The sequence below is a fragment of the Nyctibius grandis genome, chromosome 4 (genome assembly GCF_013368605.1).
Source record: "Nyctibius grandis isolate bNycGra1 chromosome 4, bNycGra1.pri, whole genome shotgun sequence".
NCBI lineage: Eukaryota > Metazoa > Chordata > Aves > Nyctibiiformes > Nyctibiidae > Nyctibius > Nyctibius grandis.
In genome coordinates this window covers 93017628-93036914 of record NC_090661.1, presented here as the reverse complement: position 1 = coordinate 93036914, position 19287 = coordinate 93017628, and the positions used below count along the sequence as shown (strand labels likewise).

At 41.3% G+C, this 19287-nt stretch overlaps 1 protein-coding gene across 1 annotated transcript in view; it reads left to right on the top strand.

The window, feature by feature from the left end:
* Window positions 1-19287, top strand: part of LOC137661900 (VPS10 domain-containing receptor SorCS1-like) — a 304008-nt gene that overhangs the window by 85244 nt on the left and 199477 nt on the right. The window contains exon 2 of the mRNA XM_068397663.1: window positions 10744-10811. Within this exon, the coding sequence (XP_068253764.1) occupies window positions 10744-10811 (68 nt within the window). The remainder of the gene's footprint in view (window positions 1-10743; window positions 10812-19287) is intronic.

The window sequence follows — 19287 nt, the reverse complement described above, 5'->3', positions numbered from 1 at the left end:
GAAATACTGTGTGTGTTTGGAGTTCATGGGTATTTCTAAATCCTTCAGAAACTTCTGTGTCTTAGTCAGGAAGGCACCACCATAAATATAGCTTGCAAAGTAGGGTCCTAATGGCTGAGTGGCATGTTTTCATAAAGTCTCTTCTTGCATGTTCCCTCTTTTTCTGAGAGTGTTGTATGCTGCTCTCTTTTAGCTGCCAGTGGCTATGCTGGAGCACTAGTTTGCACGTAAGATCAGATGTCTGAGAAGCTCCTCAGAAGCAGTTTTTTACTTGTAGATACGCAGGCTTTCCAAATTTACCTCAGAAATGGCTTCTCAGCACTTAAAATCTTTGTCCCTTGGCAAAGCCTGGAGCCTCCTGAATGTCTCTGTGTGTTTCAATAGCAAACTCGAGAGCAGTCCAGGCACAGAACAGCTTAGTGCTTTTCTCCAGTTGACCCTTTCACCCTTTCTGGGTGTCCCCTCTAAATCACTGGCAGTAACTGTGTGTTTAAGCAAGAGCTGCTGATTGACAGCAAATATAATAGGGTGTAAGAGAAGAAATTTCCTTCCAAATAGTTTAGGGCTTCACTCTCCTCTGGTCTTAATTCTGAAATAATCCCCAGAGGCCTATGTGGGTATTCAGTGAAATGAATAAACAGAAAACTGCATTTCCCTCTTGAAACATGCACAGAGCTCTCATGCTAATGGCTTTTAAGCATCAATGCAATTATAGTGTGTAATCGATTCTCACTATACCAAGTTTTGTCTTCTGAAATGAAACCTTGCCTCTTTCTTAGCTATTTGCCTTTGTATTAAAACATTTCAAGATGACAGGCAGTTTTTTCCCATGGTTTTGTCCTCCTTTCCCCTCTTTCCTGCCTACTTCTGCCACTGGAAGAAAATCTATTATTACATTTACTTCTGAACCTGAATATCTCTGCTTTTTTTCCTATGGTAATTTACTCCCTGGAATTTCCTTTTACTCCTTTTAATTTATCTGGTTTGGAGATTTTTTTTTTTAGTTCATTAATCACAGATTCTCATTGAATGAAAGGAGAATTTGTGAAAATGTATTTCAACATTGGAAAAAGGGCTTGAAGCAGGGAATTAATTCCTCTTTATAAGTTATTCAGCATGTCAGTGGCTAAGGTGTTTTTCTGTAATGTGGTAGGCCTAGGTTTGGGTCCCTTTTGGAGCCAGGAGTAGCAGTAACTCAGTGTCTTGACCTTTTGGGCTTCAGCTACTACAGAAACACAGTTTTCTTCTCTCTGCTTTGGTGTTGGTAGTATTTTAAATTCTTTTTAGACTGTAATAAACTTCTGTTTCATCCTGATGACAAGCATGAAGACTGGGGCTATCTTTAAAAGGTTTGAGGGAGAGAGGTGCCTCATTTTGCCTCTCTTTTCTTATAATTCATATTGTCTCCTCTAAAAGCTGTCATTGTGCCAGGGGCCTCGCTAAGCTGAGTATAATAGAAACTGCCATGCATCTTGCTCTACTGATTGAATTATACAAGACTAAGAAAGGAAATACCAGTATCCATGTTTGGTAAACATTGAATTTTTTGCCTACAGGTAGTTTTTATAGATACCAAAAATATTAATAACTATAAACAGGTTTGAACAAATTCATGAGGGTTAAAGCTACCTATCATAGCTATAAGAACAAAAGAATTGTCATACTTGGCCATGTTCCCTCTCCAACAGTGGCTACAATTGCATGCCTGGGAAAACTTGCACTAACATTGTGCTAGATATAGTTTTATTTATCTAATTGACCTCAGTGCACATCTCTTCTCTGAACTTCTCCTGTCTCCCCTTGAACCAACGTTAAGTTTCCAGTATCTACAAAATATGGTGGGAAGGAATTTCCCAACTCATGTATATGTACTATTTTTGAACCTCCCAGTTTCACTTGCTGTCCTAGGTCTCATGGACTGAAAAGCAGTGAGTAATCAGTTCAGGACACTCGTGACTTTACAGATGTCTTTCATATCTCCTTTGTTGTCTCTTTCTTGGATTGAGAGTTGGAGTCATTTCTCACTAAAAATGGCCATTCCACATCTTTGATCATGCTTGCTTTCTTCAATCCTTTTATTATTAGGCACAATATTTACAATAGTTTATGAATTAGAATGAGTGTAATCTGCTGATTGCTGAAAGTTAATAAGGGGAAGAACCACTTTCTACATGGACAATTTTTAATGATTTCTCTCTCAAATTCTGCTATTGTCTCCTGTCCCAGATGGGATAGTGGGCAATATCAGACTTTTTTTCTGTCCATTGAAGGATGCAGAAAAACAAAGGGATTTTTACTTTACAGATTCTTCATAACAAAGACTGTGGTGAAATGGGGACTTGGTAGTGTAGCTGTGTAACCATGTGGCTGTGCTTCTGTATCATCACACTTTTCTTCTCCTCCTTCACCAGCTGATGTGTTTATATAAGGAAGCCTGTTGATCTGCAATCCAGGTGGAAAGCAAATCATGAAGACTTCATGTCTCTATAGTTCCTGGTACTTGCATAGTTATTAGAGACCCTGATACTTGCTGACTGGTATAAAATTGCTAAATAATAATACACAGAACAAGATTTGTACCACTAATTTGCCCCAAATAATGAGTTCTCTAGAGTTTGTCTTTTTTTATTCATGAGCAGCCTGTAAAATTCTCATTCATGAATTATTCAGACTTATTTGTGAATTTATTTGAAAACATTTCCTCACATAGCTGCCTCACCAAACAGCTCATTGAGAATATTCCTGTATTCTGGTTGTGTTTCCCATTTTTTTTTTTCCTAGTTCTAAAGTTCTGTACTGTGTTGGGAAGGTAGAGATGAAGAAGGGAACAGATAGGTGTTGCCCAATTATTTCCAGTCTTTGACTGAATGGTGTATACTTTCAAACACTGCAGTGTAGCCCAAGAAACATGGCTTATTAACACATAATGCATAACAAAGCTTCAGGTCCTTTAGCTTCCTGCTCAATTATAGCAGACCAACACACTTATCCAAACTTAGTTTAGTGCTTCTTTGTTGTTGGCTTATGTTCCTGCTAAGTAGGTGATGGAAAGGATCTCTAGAGTTCAATAAGGGATTAATGGATCACTGCACATTGAGGTGTACTTAAACTGTCTTGATTGTGGCTGGATATTTGATTCTCTCTTCCCAGTTAGCAGGCAGCATGGTAGTTTCATCAGGAGAGTCTTGGATAGTTACACCATTACCATTTTTTATATAGCTACATGTATTACAATACCTTACTAACAAAATACTGTTATACTGAAGACTGCTCGTGTTCTGTGCCTGTGTGAGACAGTCCCTGTAGGAATGTATTTGGAGGAGAACAGCCACATACTGGGCCAGCTGTTTGAGAACTGGGACTAAGCACGTAGCACAAGACAAAGATAACCCTGAGGAGAGAAAATGAGGAGTCAGCAGTTGAGCAACCAAGAATTGAGGAAGCAGCCGAGAGGAGCTGGATGAGTAGGTGGAACACTAGGAACTAGAAGAACCAATCATTAAAGAACCGCTTCATTGTGTGGACCAATCATCAATAAGCTGAGAACGCGTGCTTGCCATGTGGACAAGGACTTTAACCAATGAGAATGTGTGGTTGCTGCGTGGTCGTGAACAAGGAAAGAAAAATTGTATAAAAGGGACAGCTTCACATAATAAAATTGGCTTCTGCTTGATTCACATTGGATTGTGTGGAGTCCAGTTTTTTCTCCTCAAGTCCCTATGCCTAAATGTTTGCAGCTCATAACAGGGCAATCAAACTGCACATGTGGTGTGTTGAGTCCCAGAAGCTCTGAATGTGTTGCATGCTCCTTGCATGGGTGGGGAGCACCACAGGGGAGAGGACTCCCTGGTTGTGTCTGCTCTTTTCTCAAATTGTGGCACACCCTGAAGATCAGGTCATAGTGTAGAGTGTGTAGCTGGCACATGACTGTAACTAGAAGCTTTCTATCATGTTAGTAGTTCTAATACAGGACTAATGTTCATGAAGACCCATCTCAGTTGTCCTGTCCTGGAAATTAATATGTTCCTAAGGCTGTGGCTTGAGACAGAAAAATCTGTGGTGCTGGACAAGAAGTCAGGACAGAATAGCATCCTGAAGGCTTTCATTGTGTGACAGGGAGAGGAAAACATTCCTTGTTTTTTCTGGGAATTTACTGGTCAAAAAGAGATGTCTGATCACTGTGCTAACAGTCTACAGAAGAAATGGATTCTCAAACTGATTCAGAAAGCTCCTGTGAGTGGTTTGCAGTTAGGTATTAGAAATATCTTATGAAATATATAATTTGCATCACTTTCAAATGATTTCAACAAAATGTTGAGTAAGGAGCAGTCTGTACACAAGTAATGTTCAGAGCTGATGGTGTGTGTGGGTCAGGAAAGTGAACTGTTGACTAAATGTTTAGTTCTGTGGGTTATCCCAGGACAGCTGCAGTCTTGACTGGAACAAATGCAAACATACATGCAAAGCATGGAAGTTGGAAAGCTTTAAAGCAGAGGTGCTGGTTTTGCCTTCATAAGCGAAGGCCTGTTGCAATTTTGAAATGAGCACTTGAATCCGGTAGGACCAGTCTTTCTGGCACAGTTTTAGGTCAGTCTAGAGGTAACATTGTAAAAATCAGAGCTCAAGGAGTTATTACGGTGAACACCTTTAAAAATTTGATTGTGTTCTGTTCGAACAATCTCTATCACCATGGAGCTATGAAAGTTGTTTGTTTGACTTTAGTACACTGTGCTGTGTAAAGTGGAAAGCATTTTCAGAGAGAAGCTGGGGACTAGTGGTGAGAATACAGCTGATAAAATGTATCCAAGATGAGAGCGCTGTTGATATAAATGAGATTGAGTTGGAATATCACAGACCACTTTGCACAGTGGGTCTTCAATAACAGTGATAAAGCCTTGAACACCATGATTGTTCCAGTCCATGTCCTTGTTTAGCCTAGCTTGAATAAGTATGGACACATTTTAACATAGCGCTCACGTAGCATTCCCAGGAGTAAATTTGCAATTGTCGGTGAGTAGCACAAAGCGTTACAGATCCCTGACCTAGTGTGCTGTTAGCTGGCTTAGGCACTGGTTTCTGTGTAGCTGTGGCAGAAGATAGTTTAGCGTGGGCTTGCTTGCTTTCTGGGCACAGATCATTAGCAGCAGCAGAGTCACACAGCCACAGAGAGTAGCCTGTGTCTTCCTTCCCAATGTGTTACGAACCTGATCAGCAGCAGTGTGCAGACTTTCATTCAGTACCTTCCTGGCCAGCTAGTTTAGCACTGTTTGATGAGAGTAAGTATTTTTTGCCATGGGAGAAAGGTCAGGTAAAAGGTAATCCTTGCATTACATTTGGAACTGATGCTGCAGTAAAGGATGAGCTTTGGCCAATACCCTATGGGAGCCTTGCTAGATGCATTTGTAAAGCAGTTGAAAACAAGGTCAAGACAAAGATTTAAGCCAGTACTAAACCTGGCTCAGAAGAGCAAGGAAGGGTGTGGTGAGACAGCATGCACCAGTTGAACATGAGCCGAGATAGGTCCAGGAAAAATTTAGCCATGCTTACCCTAGAATTTCTCCCAAGATAGCAAAGAGCCTCCTAGGGCTTAAACTGGCAAATGCACAGAGCAGTCTCTTCTGTCCAGCCACTGATTTCCATCTTGAAACCTATAGATGGGCCTTCACATCCCAAGTCTTAAAAAGCAATCACGGGTCAGGAGTGATTAGCAAAGTGCGTTTTCCTTCAAAATGATGTTTTGGTTTGAAGAACATAATGGTGTCCAAGATGCAAATACCCTGTCCTTCCTAGAATAGCCACTGGGAACTGGTTCACTTTGGGAGATGGGTAAGCCAGGTTTAAGTATCTCTTTTGTCAGTCTGTCTTTTTCCAGGTGAGTGTGCTAACCCACCAAGCCTTCTGTCCATTTCTTGCCTGCTGGGGCTTTTCCACTTTGTATAAGTAACTCAAACAAGATGTTTTTAGGGCTATACCTCATGGTTAGTGCACTCACTGGGGATGTGGTAAACCCTGGATCAAACATCTTTTGCTCTGAGCTATCAATGCTGTGGCAGAATAAACCACCTCAACTGCTAATCCTAATGAAGAACTGACTTTCTGAAGCCTTGCATTTCTATGCAATAGGAAGGAGTATCTGTATTCACAGCGGAGCTAGCATAAGACTGGATTTTCAGCTCCTTTTCATTGTATCTCTAGTTTACTTGTTCTTTTTTTCTTGCTCTTGTTAGCTTGCATTGATTAGTAAGTGGTAAAGAAGGAAGAAAAACCACACAGTTTCAGAAAACAAAAACAAAGGAAGAAATAAAAGTGAGACAGTATTTTTCATTACTGTGCTTCACAGACCTTATTCTGACATTTAGAACAACAGGATATGCATGTCTGTTCATTAGCTTCCTTAGCCACTGAGAAAAAAAAAAAAAAAAAAAAAAAGAAAAAGAAATGATCCTAAACATGAACTAACCTTTGCAGGCTAAATAACAAAGAAATGAGAACACCAAAATCATGGTCTTGCATAGGTTATTTAAGTATCATTATGAAGGGAAAAAAAATACTAAGATCTAGAGCAGAAAGAACTAACTTTCTGCCCAATGACTTGTTTTGCGCATATGTATGTTTGAGCAGATCTGTTGCTAGTATTTGAACCACAGTGAATGACACAAGGAGACTGCTGAAACTAGAGATAGGCTTAAAGATAATCAGGAGCTGATACATATCCATGAAAATAAGAAAGCTTCCTATAGGAAAGCCTTTATGTGTTTTGGAAATAGGATGTCTGCACCAAGTGGAGATAACTAAGCTATTACCCAGAAAACTGGTGCATATGTATGTTGCAGCATGGTGTCAAAAACAAATATTAGCTTGGAAATGTTAAGACTTTATCCTAAATCTGTGAAGAAGCCAGGATATAGCAATATTGTTTAGGGTTCTAGATGTAGCTAGTCTGCAACTAAAATGCATATTTTGATGGGCCCAGGGATACCTCTGCAGAAGAATTGTTAGAGCTGTATCAAAAAAGTATGCTGGAATGCAGCTGCGTTTTTTCTCCCATCAATTCCAAGAGAAGTACAGCACTCTAAAATTGTGTGAGTTTTACTGAAATTTCTAGGGGCAGAAGAAAGAACAAAAGAGACATTTCAGCTCTCTGAAAGTGAAATATTTTGATTTCTTATATTGGCACTTTTAATTTTTTGTCGTTTCATATTCTTTTTGGGATGTTGGTTACTTTTTTTTTTTCTCTCAAGTGAGGAGATGAAAATTCTCAATGGAGTTTTGTTTCATTGAAGTTTTGGGATTTGTGAATTTTCCTCAGTTGGAAAAAAAGTAAAAATCTGAGTAATTTGTGAAGAATAATTAACACCAGTAATTACACAAAAATTAGCCTGAGGATAATTCTTGGGTTTTACAGATGGGGAAGGTGTTTCTTGATTTTTGTATGATGTTCCTCAAGATTACATTAACTAGTGGCAAAGAATGGGGGGAAAAAACACACTGTTTTTGCTATTTACTATTCCCAGTTTCTATGCCTACTATCTTAAGGTCTGCTTCTAAAACTACCAGATGTCAAAATATTCATTAGGGGAAACATTCATTAGTCATTTACATCTGTTTCCTCTGGCAAGCAGAGGAGGACAGGGCCAAGAGAAGACAATAAGGCTTGGAAAAAGATATAAGCAACTATCCAGATGCTTTGCAGATCTAAGGGAGGCTTAAAGCCGAGGCTATGTGCAACTCACACATCATATGGAAGGTCTCCAAGCAGGTCTTCATGCAGGCTGGCGCTGAACCTCATTAAGTTCACTGATACCTTTCATTGGGAGAGTAGTTATTCAGAAAGGCTTTATGTACGCACCTTTTCCTTTTTCTCTCCCTCTTAATTTTTATTTATTTAAGTAGGGGATTTACAGACATGTTCAGAGGGTGCTGTGAGGGAAGGCAGCAGCACAATTCTGTATCTGGAGCAGACAGCTGCCCTGCTGTCACTGACAGGCATTCCTGGGAGGGTGGGGATTGAAATTTAGCACTTACAAAGCCCTAATTGTTGCAAGCCTTTGTAGAGCATATGTGCCTGCTGCAGCTCCGCCATCTCATGCCTCGGCAGGCGGCTGGTGCTTCACACCTTGGCTGCCTCCTCAAAGAGGGACCCTCCAGGCTTAGAGGGAGGCACCTCCTGGATGGCAGTGGGGTTGTACGTTTTGGGGGACAGAGTGGATATCCATGGCAGGGTGCCCTGGGGAGCAGAGGAGGGGTCATAGCAGTGATATGAAGTGCCCTGATTGTAGCAGGGAGTGCATGTTGCCCTCTGGGCCCCGGGCCGGGGCAGGAGTCACCATGGGGCTATTTCAGGAGGACATGCCACTCAGTGCGTGGAGGTCACCATGGATCGGTCCCCAGTTGCCACAGGGTGGGTGTTGCTGGGGCACATGGTCCAGGACACCTGGAAGGGCCTGGGGGTGGCTTGCTGCTGTGGGGCCGTGGGGCAGGGCTGGCAGGGGAAAACGTGAGGGGAGCCACGGAGGAAATTGGGATCCGGGGATGGACTGGGGTGTCGTGCAGGAGTTCAGGGTTGGGCCTGGCGCTGGTGGGAGCGTTGAGGCAGGCCCCTGGTCTCTGCTCAGGGAGCCTCAGGGCTGCCCTCTGCACCACCATGACCAGGCCCCTCATGCACCTCTGCAAGGGGCAGCGCAGGCTGGCAGCTCCCCCGTGGGCTGGCAGGGCAGGGCCTTGTGGCCAGGGCCTGCCCCAGGCCCAGCTGGGGAGCAGGGCAGGCCGGGGGCAGCCCTGGGCATCAGGCACCTCTCTAGGGATGCTTTTCCACAGTCTTCATTTCTCTGTGGAGGTGTTTGTGTGGTGTCACTGAGGTACAACGCTGGGGTGTCTTCTCCCCACCTTGTCTTCTGCCTGATGGGGTTTCCATTTTAATAGCCTGAGTTTGCAGCCAGTTATTTATGGGTAGCAGGATGAGGCTCTCATTTTGGACGTAAAGAGGTAAGTGGGCATAGAGGAAGATTAAAATGGGAGCAGATAGTAAGGGAGGCTGCTTTTCTGGATGATGTTTGGTGACGGTCAGCCCTGGTGAACAGCTGTTTTTTCAGGGGCCTCTTCTGTCTCCCTTATCAGCTGCACATGACTTGTGTTCATGCAGATAGGAAATGCTTTGGGCAGCCTCTCTCTGTGCTATGAGGGGTTTTACAGAGTTGTGCTGTAGAAACAGATGTCTGTGTGCTCTGTCTCCTATACCTTTCTCTGTTGCAGTAACTATGTGCTCACTTATGCCCTCAACTCCCACATTGCCATGCTTTTTCTGGTCTGTTGAGTGTATTGGAAAGAGGCAATTCCTGGTGTGGCTGTTTCGGGGCTGTCAGCATGTAAGAGGTGGGACGGCTTTTGCCTTCGAAACTGGCAGTGGTGAGGTTTATTCCTCTCCCTCAGTGCAAGCAGCCATGTGGCTATTCCTCTGCTACACTGGTGCCAGCTTGCACAGAGCTTATAGGGACTGAATTTCCTCCAGTCCTTTGCTTCTCTGCCAAATTGGTTGAAGTTGGTGATGTTATCAAGGGAGCAGGGGATGTGTATTTGTAAGCCTCATTTCTTAGGAACCTAGGCTGAAAATAATAATGTAGAGGTGTATAGATCAGGGGTTTTGTCAGGTAAGAAGTGTTGTGCCTCTTTGATTTACTGCTGTTGTAACGGGATAGAGAGGAGGAGAAGATATACAGCAACCTGGCAGGGAGAAATGCAAAATAAATTAGTAGCAATAGTAGTGGTCTGGTAGTTTATGTCCTAAATGTAGGTCTTGTTAAAGAAGCCCATCATCTTGAAAGTCAGTATTTTTTTTTTTTTAAGATATTAAAAAAAGAGCAGGCTGAAATGTTTTGCTGGAAATTATTTTTGCTAAAATTGCTTTCCTCCCCCCCAGTAAGATAATTTTATTCTGGAAGTGTCTGTTTTGACAGGAGGAAAAAGCTGTTTATCAAAAGAGCTAATAAAACTCCTAAACCTGGAAACACTTCCATTCTGGCTAAATCTAAGACTTTGCACTGAAGTAATAGAAATGTTGGTTGTTAGAGACATTTGGAGGTCCCTAGTTCAACCTCTTACTCAAAACAGGGTTATCACAAGCTATAGATCAGGTCAGCCATGACTTTGTCTAGCCAGATCTTTAAAATCTTCAAGGGTAGAGGCTTTACAGATGTTCTGGGTAGCACTGTCCCAGTGTTGAATTATTTTCCTCATGGAGATTTTTTCCTGATGTCCAGTCTGAGTCTCCCAGGCCAAAACTGGTGATCATTTGCTTGTGTTACATCATTTGCTACAACCAAAAAGAGTTTGACTGGAGACAGGCCAGTGGGTTATCTGTGCACCACAGCTGTGAAAAAGATCAGCAGTGTCAGTGCTTGTGAAACAGAGCAGAAAGTAATCACTATTTCTACTGCATACAGCAGATCTCATCTTGTATCCTGAAACATTGTCTAGCATGTCAGATCCTTCGCACTGCACTCTGCCTCCTGGGGTTAAGGGAAGAACCTGTTGGCAATATCATGCAGAGGAACTGAGCATGGTTTGATGGGCTCAACATACATCTCTGCAAATACTTCCCATGTCAGTTTAGGCGAATACTTTTAACAATTCATTCAATTATGTTAAGAACCCATTAAAGGAATCCTAAGCCCTCCCTGGGGTCATTTTGATTCTATGAGATTGTAATTGTTTCAGACTAACTGTGATTTCTTCTTTTACCTTCAGGTGATTCTAATTCTGACAAAGCTGTATGACTACAACCTGGGAAGCATCACAGAGAGCTCTCTTTGGAGGTATGGAGATAAACTGAGTTAATAATTACCACCTTACTTAAATAGGAAGAGCCTGATACAATCCTTTTATTGAATTTAATTGGATTTTTAAAAATGTGCTGGAAGGTTTGTAGCTAAACCCTCTCTCACACTTCTATTCTTTCATTCTCAAGGACAAAGAGGCTGAAGTCAGATTATCTTGTTTCAGCTAGGTAACTTACTTCATGGATGTGCTATCATTTGATTTCCCCTTTCCCATCTTATTCAGAATCAAATTAACCACTTGGTTTATTTTGAGAACTCAACAGCCTTAAGTCCTTGTTTATAATGAAAGTTCTCATGGCTGTCTACTGCCCAAATGATCCTTATGAAAAGTCAGTGTTACTAAGACTGGGGTAATACCTGTGAGTGGGTATTCAATGTCAGTTTATTCAGAACTAATAGTATTAGTACCAGATAATTGATTTCCACTTGTGTAATGTTGAGTACTAGACTGATTTATAGGGAGTGCCTTGATACTTCCATAATTTCAAAGCATATCATGCACTCTGTGAACTGAAGGAGAGAGTTGGGCTATGGTCTATTTCTTAAGGCTATTACTTGCATTCAGTGAGAGCAGATGATGCTTCTTTTTATATTTTTGAAAAATGGATCTAAGGGGGGTGTTCACTTTGTGTGTCCCTAGTGGTACTTTCATGACCTATAACGGATGAAAGGGAAGTTTTCTCGTGGTTCCATCTGTGAAATGTTGCTCGGAAGTCTAGGGGTTTTGTGTGCAGATCACTGATGTAGGTGGACAGGCTAGCATCTTGATACAAGAAAACTTTGGATATTTGAAACTAAAAAGTCTTGTTAGAATGAACTTGTTTTGTTAAACTTGTTGAGGAAAGGTTTCCAAGGATGAATTTTGGGTCAGAAGTAGAACAAATAACCTTTCTGGTCAAGCAACTGCACAGGATTTTAAGAGAATGAGAGGAGAGATTTGAGATGGAGTATATTCTGAACTCAGGCTAGTGCTCTACCCACTGACCTGAAGAAATGAACAAACAAAACCCCCAAAAATGCCCCAAAACAAAAAAACAAGCACGTGAAGAAATGCAAAACTCCTAGGATTTATTCTGAACAGCAACATGAACACTCAAAAGTATTAGTGTTTTGGGGGGCTGGATAAATGGTTTTTCATCCTGCTGGGGAGGGAATAATCAGCTCTTTCCATTTCATATACATTGCTGCTATGGCTTGAGATCAAAAATTATCCTATTTTCTCTACTACCTTTGTCTTTACTATAGTGTGCACACCATAATAAAGGGCCTTTCAGGCCTGTGGCTTTGACAATGTTTTTCTGAAGGGGGTTTGGGCTAGATTCTTTGATTTCTCAGTGGTTTCGAGAAAGAATATTCATAAATGTGAAATGTATTATTTTTATTTCCTCTTACTACCCTCAGTCATTTCAACCTGAGAAAGAATTACCTCTATTTCATCGGTCGTTGAGGAAGGTATGGTGTTTCACCATGTGGAGACACACCACCTTCCGCGTTGCTGACGGTGTTGAACTACTTTATTCATGTGATGCTATGCAGGATTGTGTTGAGATACTGGTTTAGGACTGAAAATAGGACAGCCACATTAGTGTGGAAACACACTTCTTGTAGTGTATGAATGTAGGCACAAAATCGTGCTGATGACCTTATGCTGTTGTCTGTTTCAGAATTGGTTTCTGTGGAGCATGTCACAATGGCATAAATTTTGCCCTAATTAAAAGAGAAGGGACTCTGGGGATGTCACTGAAGGATGTACCGGAAGCTGGGGCTTTGGTAGTGTAGCAATCCTAGAGACAGTGAGTGCAGTGCACTTTTCTGGACTTCAGACAGTACTAATGTCAGAACATGATTAGCATCGTAGTAATGGTCTGATTGTTTCCTCTAGCCCAGTATCCTATTACCAAAAAAGCAGTCTAAGAAAGAATATATGAACAGGATTATCATATCTGACACTTCTCCTAGTATTCTCCTAGCATTCATTCTTAGGGTTGAAGTTTTGGGTCCTTCCTCAACCTTCAGTTTAAGGTCTGTCAGGGTCTGGATAATTTTTTTGGTTTTAGTATTTACTGGGGGATTAATATCTCATGAGCTAACTTTCTTAATATCTCTCGGAGTATGTTAAAATTTTTGGTACCTGTGACATTTTAGAGCAAGGAGTTCCATAGATTATTTGAGGAACCACTTGTCTGTCTTTGAACCCATCAACTTTAGGTTCACTTGGCACGTGTTACTTGTGAAGACTTGGTTATAGTTGCATGGCCAACCATCCAGAATCCCTGGGCAAATGCTTTGGACTGGGAAATGTTGAAGGAGAACCAGGACAGCTAAAATCAACCCACTTACCTTTGCGGTGCTCCATTATTCTTGATCGGCTCTTCAGTGCTCATGACTGCTCTGGAAGTTGCCAGTGTGCTTCATTGTCATTCTTTGATCCTGTTGCCTTACATAAGCCTCAGCTGGTTACGTTGTGCTCTGTCCTGAGTCTGGCTCTACTGTTAGATCACTGCTCAACATGCAGTCATGCCTTCAGGTACTAATAATAAATATCCCTGTGAAGATCCCAGGAGAGCTTCTCTGTTCTTAGTCTGATGGAAAGAAATGACAAGATGGGCATACCTTGTTTTTTAATGCACCTGACAGAGAGCTTACTAGCTGTTGCTCCTCCTGTCTGCTTAAGTGACATGTTAATTTAAATCTCCCTGCTTCTTTAAAAAGGACAGAAAAAAATAAATTGAGAGGTGGGGAGGAACATATCTTACGCTTTAATTTATTTCATGCCTCTAGGTTTGATGCTGGGGCATGGAAGAAAGCATGGTCTCATGTCTGGTTTGATTTCTGATGTCAAGAGTGTCTGAAGGGCAGAGAAGAAAGACAGGTAGTTCTGCAGGTACCCACAACTGAAGAGGAATCTCTGCCTTGAATACATGACGAAGGAATACACCCTCGCCTCCTGTGCAGAGTGTATTCTCAAAAGGTTGATGAATGATGAGAGGCTGTTTAGAAGCATGTCACAGACACGAGTCATTTATGCTATAGCTGGTTATAAGCATGTCTGTCATTCGAAGGTGTAGTTGGGTGATTTAAGCAGTCTCGTGACTGATGGGAACGTAACCATCTATAACACAACTATGCCATCGCCTACAAGATATGAATCTGTCTTCTTTAAAAACACACTACTGCCTGCTAGGATGGCATTTCTTTGTAATTTTTCAGCCAGTTTAACTACAGCTGGCTGCAGCACTAATGGACGGAGATCACCCTTCTAAAACTGCCAATGAATTATGAGACCACCGGTGACAGACATGAAGGGGTGAAATACAGTAAGAGAAAAGAGACAGGGAGAATCTATACCATCTTCTAGAGTGCGAAGGCTCTGTGCTCATCGAGCTTTGGATGGCAAGTGAGCTGCTGCTTCTGTGCACAGTAAATGAGATTTTGCATCAGGCTGGGCCTGACTTCAATTGCCCTGTTATCCTCTCAGCAGACTTTTTCCACAGTTTTTGTTGAGGGCTTTTTATGTACTTTGTTATTCTTTTTATAGAAGAGGAAGAAAATGGAGGAGAAAAGATTATCTGTCACTGAGCAATTAACTGAGTGTATTGGATTTATTTCTCTTCCTCTCCTAGGTATCTCTCAGATCACAAAGAGGATTAAGCTGTGAGAGTTAGGAGATGATGTTTTTTACCACTGGAGTAAGATAAGCTTACATTTCCAGTAAATAAAAATGTCAGAACAGTGACTATGGTATCCATGAGCTGCAGCCAGCGGTGGAGAAGGACTAATTTTTTTTCTGTTTGTGTAGATATGCTCTGGAAAGATGTGCATGCAGGACACTTTCCCTCAGGGCCTTGAGAGGCTGACAATCAATGAGTGCTGCCATTCACCTCTTTATCTTCTTATAGCTCTGTATTTGGTCAGGAATGAATAATGTCATGGAACTTGTAAAAATAGCAGTAATTAAACTTTGCTTTTCAGCCAGAAAGTAGGAAGATGTAGAGTTTGCTTGATTTGAGAGCATTTATGTTCTAAATCGAGATCTGTTGCTCTATAAGTTCTGGAAGTTATTGACGATACTCATACACTCTAACACTGTACTTGAACTCTGAGGTCCCCAGTTCAGGAGTGCTTAACGCTTCCAGCCTGTCCTCCACTGCTCCTGGTTTCTGCAGTAAGGAAGCTTTAGCACATATGTCATAAATGAATCTCAAGGACTCTGAAAAATACCTATGCCTCGTAGATCTCGCTTTAACATCACGTATGTAAAGCAAGGGATGCTAACAGTTGCTTTTTTTTTTTCTTTTTTAATTCCTGGAGAACTTTGAATAGATTTAGCTAACTGGCATCTGCAATAATTTGATGATTGCCTGGTGATAAATATTACAGAGGTCACAGCAAGATAAAAATTCTGAGAACTACAAGGCTCTGTTTCTATCTCTTTCATCACCTTTTTGTTTAACCTTGAACTAGTGTTCTAACCCCTCCATCCGTTTACTAATCCACACTTTCCAACACCACCACTGCACATCATCCTGCAACTCAGTCCTTTCAAGAAGGGAAATTGGGTGTGTAAGCCAGAGAAGAATCAGAACCTCAGAGCATCTCCACCTCTCAGTGTAGGAATAACCGTCATTTATTCCATGAGAAAACTTGGTGAAATAAGGAATTCACTGTCCTTACTGTGTTGTTATCCTCTTCTGCACTCAGCCACTGCTGGAGACAAGATATTGGGCTAAGGTAGACCAAGGTACTTGGTAGTAAGGTCTAGGTACCACTGTGTTATGTCTGTATGTTGGGTAGTCCCATAATCATCATTATGCATGGAAGTGTTTTGATGAAACCACTTACTGTTGGAGATGAGTTTGTGTTAGTATGTTAGATAATGAAAAGGAGCAATGGAGCAACAAGAATGTGTACTTTCCTCTTGCAGCTGCTGTAGGGATAGAAGCCTCAGGGAGAGAGGTAGATGTAGATTGAGGATCATATCTGAATACAACCTTGCAATATTAGCCAGATGGTCTCTGTTAGGCATCTTTCTCTCCCTTGAATCCTGTTGTTTGAAAAGACTTGGTTGTGAGTTGACCCCAGCTATGTGGTTATTAATACTATAGATGCTTTGAAGCCTCACATATTTATGTTTCTGCATGCAGTTTTCTGGCTCCTTGCTATTTAAGAATGCCCTCTCTACTGATCATGGCTGTAGCCACCCATGCCATCTTCAGTATTTTTGACGTGTTTGTGGAGACTTTCTTCTCTAGACTAGAGAGTTCTTGCAACAGGAGACTTGAAATATTGTCAGGATTTTCTTAATTCCTTTGAGGGAAGTTTCCAGGATATGTCTGTTTTTATATTCATCATTCTCCAGCACATTTTATGCTGCTTCTTTACTTCTGTTTTGCAGATGGGCTGTTCTTAACTCACATTTATTTTCTCCCTGCTGAGCCACATTAATAAGGTCATAACTTGCGGGTTAGTGACAGTGTGCTCTGCAACAGCAGATTAGGGTCTTTTAGCTGAAGTAGGTAGGAAAAGCAAATCCATATGAGAGGAACTGACAAAGTGAGGGGAAGGAAAGTCTCATTAAGCACATTTTAACCAGCAGTTTTGTGGGAAAGAGGAACTTGAAAAGGACTATTTGAAATTCTTTTATCTATAAATACGATGTGTCAGTTGCTCAGTGTGAGTAAGTCACTTTTAACTGAATATCAGAGCTTGATAAATGCTGCTACATTATCTCCCATGGGCATTTAGTGAAATTGTAACAGTGACATTTCCTCGTGTCTTCTGTTTTAATTTTTTTCATTGTTGCTCATGCAAACATATGAACCACTGGGTGCTCTGTGTGTAGATGCTGGAGGGCATATGAGGGGGGGAGGGAAGAATGAGTTTGCACACTCAGCTATTTGCATAGGAAGCAGTATCTTTTTATGATTTGATGGCAGCGGGAGATCTGCTTGCACTGGAAGTGGGCTTAGACTATGGATTTCATGCACTGAGTGTGGAGCATAGTGCAGCCTTTTTCCTGTGTGATGGGACACTCTATTCAGCCGTCAGAACCCCTAAATATCTAGCAGTTTCTATAGCTATCAGTTTTTTACATGAGAGGGCTCATTTTACCCTGGTGACTAACAGTAATAAAAACTCCTAGCACAGTCAGCTCTTCTGTTTGGTTGCCAAAGTTTCCTGGGATGTTTTGCCTGCTATCAAAAAGAGCTTCAATAAAGCTGGAGAGAGGGGGGAAAAAGCAACCAACCAATCAAACAAAAAACCCACCCAAAAAGCCAAAAGAGATCTACCTAGGAAACAACCCACAGCAGATGCTTAAATAGATCCCAGTTTAGCAGGAAACTTAAATCTTACTGAATTTTACTGCATTCTTACCTTCCCTGAAGAATGGGGGCCAGTATAACCCTTGCATTTTGTGGCATAATGTCTATTTGTTTAATCAAGTGAGTTCTGTCTTAACATAGCTTGAAGAATCATACCCTGATATTTTGAAGGATCAGATTTGGTTGAGGATTTAGTGATGTTCTCCTCATTGCCTGGTCTGCGTGGATAAAATACTGAGCACTAATGACATCGCAAAATTAAGTATACTAAAAATGTGTTCTCTGTTGCAGCCAGTCATGAAATGTAGGAGTGTTATGAAGTAAATCAAAAAGGCCCCCGATCCCTTTTCTGCATGAAAAAACCTGTAAATCAAAAGAATGAATATTAATGCTGGCATATTATCAATATACTGTAAATAACATAGGCACAATGTTCATGCCACTTTATAGACATACAGTGTTTAAATGCAGTTTTTCATTCTTGTTCTGCAAATTAGAAGATGAACTTGTACATCTGGTTTAGACTGTACCTGTTTGCACAAACGTTATTGGTAAAACATAGCAGAACTATCTCTTGTTCCAGTCCATGGGGTTCATTGTCTGTTGTGGCTGTGTAATAACTGCAGACAAGCTAGACTGCAGCTGATATGTAAGAGGAAGGACAAACAATACAGTAGTTACCAGTTCATAAACAGAAAGCAAAACACCCTTTATATTCTGATATTTACATCCCTTTCGTATCTATGCAGTCACTCTTACTTTTGCAAAGCTGAGTAAAATTGTACTTATCTTTTCAGAGAGATACATCCTCCACTAATCACAAAAAGGAAAGAATGTATTTGGAGCTGAGCTTGTCTAAACAAAAAAACTACTCCAGCTGAGTGAGTTAGACTAGCTTGAGATCTGAACTCTAAGGTCTTCAGATCCCAGTTCCAAATATTTCTGCATCTGCACCTTGGGAATTATCCAGGCAAACATGTGAAGTTTATTGTTACTACAGAAAGAGCCAGACGTGTGCTGGTAGGTCTCTCCTGAAGGACTTAGTGAAACACCTGGAAACTATGTGCTGTAAAAATGCATATTTAAATATATATCAATGGTATGTTTGTTGTGCAGCATAAACTGACTACTGTTTACACCAAAACATAGTGGTTTGCTTGGAAGTGTCCTTTTTTTCTGATTTTTCTAACCTACCAAATAATAATTGGACAGAACAGAAAAGGAGAAATAAAGCCCACAATTAATCAACCTGTGTCTTCAGTAGTGATAGCAAAGCCAGCTTTTGAGTGTGATCCTGCCAGCAGCTCCTGTGCCTCAGAGCACAACGTAGTTCTCAGCAGCAGCGGGCTTTTCTTTCTTGTGTCAGAAGCTTAGCGGTGGGGGAAAGGGAAGTAGGACATCAGTGCATGAGCTGTTCATTAGGAAGGCCCAGGGCCACTGGGTGAGACTCCAGATCTGTGTGTGAGTACTAGTACTGTTAGTGAATACTGTGCTTTGCAGGGAGCTGGAGCAATTAGGGCAAGGAAGGTTCATTTTGCCTCTTGTCATTAGGATGTACTGTTGAATGCCTATGTATATTCAGCGCTGAGAAGGTTTGTGCTTGTATGACAGGGACAACTTGAGGGAGACTTGATTCCTGGTGAGCAAGGAATTAGTTTGCATCTCGGCTTCCCCTTATGAAGGCTCGGAGGAGGCATGTGGGGATTCAGGAACTTTTCTGTCCTGGCTGACTGCCTCCCCCTGCTATCGCACCGAGTCATTTCACTGGTGAGAAGCATTAAGTGGTGGATGAAGATGTGTTGTGTCGATTATGAACGTCACTTGTAATGCACTCTAAACTGATACAGTGCTTTGCCAATGGGAGATAAAAAGCCTTCCTTCTCTCTTTCACCCATTACTTCCTTCTACCCTTCAAATGAGCTTCTTCTGTAAGAAAGTTGCACGAATTTCCCTAGCATGCATTTTACTGTGTGCTGTGTAGCTGTGTGTGAAGATAAAACCTCTTTTCAATGATCTTGCAATCTAGATAGATAGAGAGATGCTGAGTTGAAAAGTAATAGAAATTCAGAGGTGCCACATATATTGTGTATTAAATGAGTTCATAAGGAGAGGTTGAGAGAGACTGATAT